This window comes from Trachymyrmex cornetzi, unplaced genomic scaffold (genome assembly GCF_001594075.2).
Source record: "Trachymyrmex cornetzi isolate Tcor2-1 unplaced genomic scaffold, Tcor1.1 scaffold933, whole genome shotgun sequence".
In the NCBI taxonomy this organism is placed as follows: Eukaryota; Metazoa; Arthropoda; class Insecta; order Hymenoptera; family Formicidae; genus Trachymyrmex; species Trachymyrmex cornetzi.
Window position 1 is genome coordinate 12,439 of NW_017300282.1, and position 9,647 is coordinate 22,085.

The 9,647-nt window shown below is 35.8% G+C and overlaps 1 protein-coding gene across 1 annotated transcript; it reads left to right on the forward strand.

Moving 5' to 3' along the window:
- The first annotated feature begins 7,445 nt into the window (after positions 1 to 7,445).
- Positions 7,446 to 8,999, forward strand: LOC108769716 (uncharacterized). The gene is made up of 2 exons (XM_018520857.1): positions 7,446 to 7,886; positions 8,500 to 8,999. The coding sequence occupies exons 1-2, from the start codon at positions 7,806 to 7,808 to the stop codon at positions 8,815 to 8,817; spliced, it is 399 nt and encodes a 132-aa protein (XP_018376359.1). The 5' UTR covers positions 7,446 to 7,805; the 3' UTR covers positions 8,818 to 8,999.
- Positions 9,000 to 9,647: the final 648 nt, after the last annotated feature.

A 9,647-nucleotide genomic window follows, 5' to 3' on the forward strand; every position in this document is an offset into this window, starting at 1 on the left:
TGTGCCTATGGACACTTTTGATCAGTGGGTCAAGAACTATAACATACTAAAATTTCAGCCAATTTCACCGAGGGCCAAAATCCTATGATTTTGTGCGGGTTCCTTTATATTGAGCTCCTCTTCTTCTTTTCTGGTCAATTTTGAAGCAATTCGAGCTTGTTTTGCAGCCTCAGTCAAAGATCTGTCCGATAAATGAACACGATGTTGGTCTGTCTCGACGCAGAAATTGTAACAATTTGTTCCAATAGTTATGTCTAAAGCTTTTATAACTTTCATTAGGCTGCTAATACCGTCGTTAAATGTGCATATGGCAAGATTTACAGCAATATCCAATACGATTTTTCCACTTGATCTAGACTTTGGGGCCATCGACCAAACTGTAACATTGAAGCTTTCATTGCTGTTCTGAGTGAAGCCACCTATGCATCGATTTAAAAGGTCGTCACTACTTAACTCCTCGTAGATCGGCTTCACCAAAAACTCTGACAATACGTGTTATTCAATGGTAAAGCAGTTACAACGGATTAGACGCTCCAAAACCCGAACGCGTAGAAAGCGTCCGAAATGGCCTCTGACGCGCCGCGGAGTGCCTCAGCAAATTGCCGTAAACGACCGGTACGAAAATTATTATGGCCATGAGACATTTTTTTTCTTATTCTATAGGGTTTAAGGAAGGTTTTAAGCTAATAAAAAAGAAACCGATTTTTTTGAAGTCGCAAGGTGGTGTTACCCCTTACTGACGCCCCTAACTTGACGCCATAGTTGTTGATATCAAATCATGTTCGTACAAATAATACATACCATTAGATTAATATTCATTATTTATTTAATTTGGCATGGTATAAAGAAGTGGGATTTATCTTGGTGCCAGTTCTTGATATCAAATCTTTTTTACGAATAATACATAAAATTTTGATTAAATTTTGATGAAATTAGCTTGGCGCAAATTTTATTGATACCAAATCTTTTACACGAATGATACATATCATTAATTCTACTAAACAGCAAACGTGATTAGTCATTGATTTCTCGGCTGATTAAGTAATTGGCGTTGGTGAAACTGGCCCAAATTTCTTTACGAGATTCTTTACGAGAAGCACACGCTTAGCGCTTTTTTTTACCTTTTTTTGAAAAGGTGAGTTTGTATACGATCATACCATCTTGAGCAAAAAGTTCCCGGAATTACCACCAGGTGATGCTCTGAGTCAGCTGATTTGAGTTCTGTTTTTTTTTTGGTTAGGTTGCCACATCTGTTATTGACATTTCCACCAAATTTTATCGCCATAGCTTGATATTTGTAAAAGTTACGCCGTCTTGAGTACGTCTACCTCTGCACGTGTTTTCGATTTTAACAGTTTTAAAAATGGAGTTGAATTTGCAACAACGAGTTTGTATTAAATTTTGCGTGAAAAATGGCATCCAACAGCCATCGAATTCACCCGATATGCGATTTTTTCTGTTCGATCGAGTCAAAAAACCACGGGGAACGCGTTTTAACAGCCGAAAAAAGGTAATGGAAAAATCGAAGACGGCTCTGATGGCTATACCGACAATAGAGTTCCAGAAATGTTTCGAGAGCTGGATCAAACGCTGGCATAAGTGCGTTGCAGTCGATGAAGAGTACTTTGAAGGGGACAATATCACTTTTGATGAATAAACTTGTATTTTGAATTTTCTGAATGAATTTCAGTAACTTTTTGATCAAGGTGGCATACACAAAGGATATCATCAATTCGTTTAACCCTAATCGGTGATTCACTGTCAACCGTAAGTAATCAATTCTACTAAACAGCAAACGCAATTAGTCATCAGTTCCACGGCTGATTAAGTAATTGGCATTGGTGAAACAGGTCCAAATGGTGATTCTACACGAGAAACATGCACGCTTGGCGGTTTTTTTATCTTTTTTTAAAAAGGTAAGTTTGTATACGATTATATATACAAAGGATATCATCAACTCGATTAACCCTAATCGGTGATTCACTGTCAACCGTAAGTGGTCAATTCTACTAAACAGCAAATGCGAGTCATTTAAGTTCCACGGCTGATTAAGTAATTGGCGTTTTGTTTTGACAAAATGCTATATTTAAATTGTATGAGCATGAGTTATCAATATTTTATAAAAAATCAAAATTTCTTAATCTATTTTTGTAAATATACCTGTCTAATTAATCACAAATCTTATGCAAAATTTTGTCTTATAATTTTACTAATATTTTCCTATCAGAATGTCATAAAGATAAAATTTTATTAACAAATAACATATGAACGTTTTCAGAAGGATATGTGGAATGTGATAGCCGAAAATATTAATAAAGCTAACGAAGATCCTGATAAAAATGAACAAGAATGGGCAAAGGTTAAATACATACACTTCTATTATATATTTAGTTTTTTAATATACAACATGAATTAGAGTTTAAAAAAAAAGAATAATTATTAATTATCTGTAATTTTGCAGACATGGAAAGATATTAAGGCATATACTTCAAAAAAAAAAAAGAAGACGGAGTTATGCACAAGGAACAGGTGGTGGACCGCCTTCGAAAGTACCTTTTTCTAGTTTTGAAGATGTATTACAGTTGTTGACGTCAGATGCAGCCGAATTGGAAAACATCTCAGAAGGAAGACTAATGAATATTGTAGAAGAAGTACAACCTTTACAAGAATGTGATTATCAAAATACAATGCAAGAACAGAACATACAATACTCAGTAACAGAAACAGATGAGACAGAAAATGAATCATCAAATGTTAATATAAGGCAACATAGTAGAAAAAATGAAACAGTAGCACAGGAAGAGAATACAAGAAAAGGTAATTTTGAATGGACAGCCTATTATGTAATTATAATTTTTTTTTCTTAAATTTTTTAACAGTAGTCAAGTCTGTGCATCAATTATCGTACAATATCCTTCAAATTCAAGAAGCTAAATTAGAACTAAAGAAAAAAGAATTAAGAATTAGAAAGAAACAACTAAACGTGCAAACAAATATCCTAACAGAATTAAAAGAAATAAAATTAAGTTTACAGACACAGAACGGATTCCTAATATAAAAAATATTAACACAATTTAATTTATAAGCTTTAAACTGACAAGTTATAAATTAAATTGTGCAATACAAATAATGCAGAAAAGTTTATTTTGTTTTGTTTATAAAATTTATTTCTAATGTAAAGAAAAATTTCTTTTTGTCTTAAATAAAAAAATTAATATCTTAAACTAATTTAGTTATGCAAAATATCTTTCAATTATTGCTTCACGTGTCGCATGTCTTCTTGCACGTATATTTGCATTTTCTGCCTAAATTCCTTCTTCATGAAAATCTTCCTCTTCTAAATATATTTCTTCAAGAACGTTATATTGCTTAACAATATTATGTAATACGCATGTTGCATTTACTATAAATGCTAAAACATACAATGACAAAACAGAATTCTATAATAATTTTGAGTATACTTTTTTATAAACTGTTATTGTTAATTACATCTTACCAGCAAATTCTGATGTATAATGTAACGCTCTCTCTTTGCGTAAGCATCTACACCGTCCTTTCCATATGCCTATTGTCCTTTCTACTGAACATTCCAGCAAAATGCTAGCAGTATGCCAACAGTATGCCGGCAAACTTGATCATGACGTTACAGCAGATATCAAGCTGCTGCTTCCTCATTAAGCTTAGTTTCTAACAGCATAATCTGCCAACATAGAATGACTGTAGAAATGCAATAGAAATTGAGCATTCTTTACTATAAGTATCGTGACGGCAAATGCGTAGCAAATATTGGGCAAAGTTTGCCATTTCAAATACTAAAAGCAAAAAGACAGCAGAAATCAAGCATGATTTGACGTCACATTGTAACAGCGAAATCGTGACGAGACTACGGCACGAGTTACTATATCAAATACTGACAGCAAAACTACAGCAAAAATCGAGTACAGCCTGCCGTCATGACGTGATTGCAAAAACGCGACAGATATAGAACGCGATTTTCCTTATCAGTTAATGAAAACAAAAACGCAACAAAAATCGTGCACAATCTGTCGTCACATGTACTGACAGTAAAACTACAGCAAAAACGGAGTACAGCCTGCCGTCACGACGTGACTGCAGAAAACACGCATAATAAATATAGTTTATATTGTCCAGGCCCCAAAGGTATTTTTATCTTAGTGGAAAGAAGGAATTAGGAGGGGGCCAAGGAAGGACGCAACTTATACCGCTTTTTGTGGCTTATCGCTCCCAGTTGTGGACGCGTGCCACAACTCGGAAGCACTTGTGCGAGTCTTTGGTGCGGGTAAACGCAAATACGAAGCGCTGTTACGCCGCTCAAGATAGTGCCACCGTTGATCCTTATTTTTGGTCAAGGAACTTAATCCTTATAACCAGGGATAGGACCCGTACGATCTTCGAGGTGATGGTATGAGTCGGAAGGGTTAGAGAATGAAGGGTGATTCAATTTAATTTACAACTAATATTTAATATTATATAATCCAGGGTTGGTAAAAAACATGTTTTAAACGTGTTTTAAACAGTTTAAAACATGCTTAATTGATGTTTTTAATATGTTTTAAATATGTTTTTTTTATAGTACTGTTCAAAGCATATTTGAAGCATTAAAAACATATTCAAGAAGAAACATAATATGTTTTATTCTTAAAAAAAACATTAGTCTTTACCAACCCTGATATAATCTAACAATTTATACATTACAATGTTTGATACATTATAAATTGGATGGTATTATCCTTTCGTCTAATCGCATAGCTAATTGACATGTGAGTATATCTATGTTTTATTATATAGTTGTGTGTGTATGGTTATGAGGAGGGAGAAGAGCGCCTGTTGATTTCGATGAAATATTCCAAAGATTTCAATATTTCGTCGTAATCGGTGTCGTCTTCTGGAGGAACGAGGGAATAGGAAATGGGGGTGAAATCTAAGTAGGAAGGTGAAGGCCGTGATGCACATTTGGCTCCCGGGCAACACGAGAATCATCCCCACTACTCTCGCTGTCTCGTTCCCTCTCGCGAAGCCGCTGCGTGAGAGCGAGCGAGACAGCGAGAGTGGTGGGGATGATTCTTGAGTTGCCGGGGAGCCAAATGTGCACCACTGGGTGAAGGAAAGCTAGGAGCGGTGATGGGAGAAGATTCTGTAAGGTCTATAAGAGGAATTTCTGAACTGCTGGGGGTGAATTCGTCTTTGATTTTTTTATAGGAGCTAGCCGGTTGGCTGCGGGGGTCCGCTACAATTTTTAGACTCCGGTTAACAATAGGAGGTGGAGTTCCCTTAAGAAGCGCCTCGATCCTCGCTCTCTTCCGACGCCCCGCACGATGGCGATTACGCTTGACCATCTACGCGTGAAATTCTCTTTAATTTCGTTGTCGTGATGTTGAGAGAGATATGGATTCGGATTGTGAAGTTTTAACTCAAGGAACTGAATATGAGAGAGACAGAGAGAGAGAGAGAGAGAGAGAGAGAGAGAGAGAGAAATTACTGAAGCGTTTTGGTCGCTTCGAGTGATTATAGAAAGAAAGGGGTCGCGAACTATTTAAAGCGGGTTGACGCTTCGCGAATTCGCAGGGAAAGAAAGAGATGCGAGTTACTCGCAGCGTAATTTCGCTTCGAAATATCGCGGAAAGAAGGAAAGATCGAACTATTCAAAGCGGGTTGACGCTTTGCGAGTTCGCAGGGAAAGAAAGAGATGGAAATTACTTGAGGGCGTTATTTCGCTTCGAGTAATTGTAGAAAGAGAAAGTGGGAGAAAAAAAGGAATAGGTGTGAAAGAAGAAAAGGGGAAAAGCACGACAGAGAATTATAAATAGTTGCAGAAAGGTGAGTCTTAGACGATTGCAAAAAGGGGTGTTTGTGAATTTTAGATCCTCACAGAAGAATTACACAGAAGAGTTACTCACGGTTTCGGCGGAGAGGGAGATAGACTAACGAGTCCTTGTGGGAGGAATCCTCGCAGGATCAGCGGTCGGAGTTGGCTTCTCTCAGAGCTTCCCTTAGACGGGTGGAATTGGACCCCAAGATGATGGTACGAACTTGATCGCGAGAACTCCGCACCAATGTTAATAAATCGGGCAGCACTTCGTCTCGTAAGTGACTAAGTTAATATTCGACTGCTCTACACTGTCCTCGCGAAGGGCTTTTATATACCATACGTAAGGTGCGCTGTTTTTTCAGACTTTGGACTTTGATTTGATGGTGATTCACCCTGTTTTTGATGTTATTGTTTCGAAATATAGAAATGACTAATGATTTTTTGTTTGAATTATTGGGAAAGCCTTTCCAAAAATAGAAGTGATTACACATATTTCTATGAGTCATACTGCCACTAGGCGTGCACGTGTGATTCGAACATCGATAATTAACACATTCAGTATTTGCAGTTATTTTATGATATTAATTATTCCTTCGTTAAGAATCGATCTTCGATCGGTCATGCTATTGACTCTCTAATAGACTCTCTGATATCTTTAAGGATACTGCGAGTGATTCGCATTTAAGAAATAAGTTCTCTCCACGAAAGAAAAGAATCATGAAGTCGTCAGGACGTAACAGTTAATAATATGTTTATTAGTTCACAATTTTTCTTATGGAAACTAGGATGCAACAATAGAATCACCCTGTCAATTAAATTAATAATTGTGCTTATTTTATGGCATAAAGGATAGCAAGAAGAAAAGTTCAAATACCGAGCCGAGAAAGTAGGCTGTTGACACTAATCATATATTAATCTGTTTCCTCTTTTTATTAAGGGGATGCTAAACCGATTACTTGCTCGAGGTCGATAGTACAAACTTTTTTAATTTCAAATTCGGCAATAATGGTGACATCTTTGATTCAATTCTTATATTATATTATATAATATTGTATATACACCCAAAAAAAGATAATCTAATTGTAAAGTAAAATTTCCGGTAACCTCATTTTCTAAGCAGAAACTTTTACAGAAAGAGTATTCCTCTTTCAATGTACTGGACTTTTCATCAAAAATGTATTGGAGATTATTCTAACAGTTTTCCTCTTGTATTAAGAGGAATACGTTTACTTAAAGCGGAACGCCCTCTTATGAGTAACATAAAAAGCAATATGTGTGTCACTGCCTGTCGCTGCTTTTGGCCGTTTGGCGCGTATTATAGTATACAATATACATCGGTCATCGTGTTACATCATGTTGTATTGTGTTACATCATTTATAATTTGAGTTGTTTCATAAAGTGAAGTTGAAGAATTCTTAGAAACGAAGCAGCTTAGCCAGAAGTACTGGCTCACATTTGAGCGTAAGTATTATTTATCACGCAGTGCATTGCTTGTTATCGATATGATGCAGGTATTTTTATTTGGAAAAAATGCAGTAAAGATAACATCTTCAAAGATGCCAAAGGATTTGCGAGTTATCGTCGTTATTGTTAGAATATAAGATACATTTATATTACGGAGAAAAAGAGTGAGAGAGGGAACTGGTGTGAGGCGCCATCTACATTCATGTTATAATTTTGTATCAAGTGCGAGCTCGGCGATTAGCTCTCTTCAAGAGTAGGAAAGTCAGTCACAGAGAGGTGAGAGGAGAGTGAGCATGTCGGTATGGTGTGTTCTACTAATAAAGAAAATTTAAGAAGCAGTTGTACTTGTTTGTTATCTCAAGCTCACTTCAATAACATAATTTAACATGGTAGCAGAGCGTGGTTATGGTTTTGTTTATTTTTTGATACACTAGAAGTTGAGGAATAGAGAGTGATCAAAAAGGTTAGTTACTGGCACAACAACAAAAGAAAAAAAGAAAAAAGGAAAAAATGGCTGTGTCAGAGAACAAAGGATTCACGCTACAAGTATTCGACGGTACGCACTACGATAAGTGGAAGTACAAATTAAAGTTATTCTTGGAATTCAAAGAGTGTAACGAAGTAATCGAAGAGGAAGAAAGACCAGAAACAATAACGGAAGCTGAGTGGAAGAAAAAAGAAATAAGAGCTAAAAACTATATTGTGAACAGTATAACAAATACGCAATTAGAATTGATTATTTCAGAAGAAAGTGCCAAGAAAATGATTGCCAAATTGGATGAAAATTATTTGGTTAAAAATAGTGCAGTAAAATTGTTGTGCAAAAGAAAGTTACTCGATATAAAAATGGAAGAGAGAGAAAACCCGACAGAATTTTATAATAATTTTGAAAAACTTGTGAATGAACTGAAAAGTGCAGGAGAAAATGTAACAAAGGAAGATAAACTAAATTATTTTTTACTTGCACTGCCAGAAAGTTTATCGCATATAGTCGATATTGTAGATGCGTTACCGGAAAAGGACAGAACAGTGGAATTTGTAAAATCAAAATTGGAATTAGAATTCAAGAAAAAACATAACGATAGTGGAAATTCGAAATCTAGTGTTTTTGTAATAGACAAGAAGCAAGGAAAAAACAAGAAAAGGACATGCTACACATGTGGTGGTGTAGGACATTTTCAATACGATTGCCCAACGTATAAAGATTCTTGGAATCAAGGCACGCAGCAGCAAGGAGGCGGCCAAGGAAGTGGCAGAGGAAGTCGCACGCCACAGCGAGGAGGTGACAATAGTACAAGCAACAGAAGAGGCCATTCGCTGCAACGAGGCGGTTGGCGAGGAAGCAGCCATCATCGTGGAGGTGGAAGTTATAATCGGCGCGGCGGCAGCGGCTACGAACAATGGCACGGCAGAGGCGCAAGAGACAACAACGGCAGCCAAGATCAAAAGAGCGCGAGCGATGGCGCGGCATTCAGCGCGTCAGCACAGATTAATTCTGCGTATAATGCGAACAAGAATGTAAAGAAAATTGATTGGATTTTAGATAGTGGATGTACGGACCACGTAATAAATGATGAAAACTATTTTTATGATTCAGTAATAATAAATGAACCGATTAAAGTGAAAGTAGGTGATGGTAGAAGTCTAAATGCAACCAAAGTAGGATGTATAAACAGTAAATTTAAAGTTTTTGACAAAGAAATTAATGTAGAAATGAAAAATGTTTACTTAGTTAAAGAAATGAATAAAAATTTGATTAGTGTTGCCAGAGTGACAGATAAAAATAAAGTAGTAGCAATTGGAAATAATGCCAAAGTTTTTGATAAAAATAATAAATTGATTGCAATCGCGTGGAAGGAAGACAGGATTTATAAGATGACAAGCTATATAGATAAAAATATTGAGTCTAACGTAGTAAGAAAAGATAATAATAACTTAACATTGAAAGAAAAATGGCATAGAACGTTAGGTCATGTAAATTTTAATTATCTAAAAACTATGTGTAAAAATGATGTATTAGTAGGTTTACCTAAAGAAATAGAGTTAGATTATTTTAAGTGTGCTACGTGTATAGAGAATAAAATGCACAATATACCATTTGACAACAATAGGAAAAGGGCCAGAGAAATCTTGGAAATAGTTCACACAGATTTAAATGGGCCTCATCATGAAGGATATAAAGGGGAAAAGTATTTTATCACTTTTATTGACGATTACAGTAAAATTGCAAAAGTTTATCCTATTAAGTCTAAAAATGAAGTACATGATAAGTTTGATGAATATATAAATTTAGTAGAGAACAAAACAGGAAAGAAAATCAAGAAACTGAGATGTGATAATGGCTCCGAATAC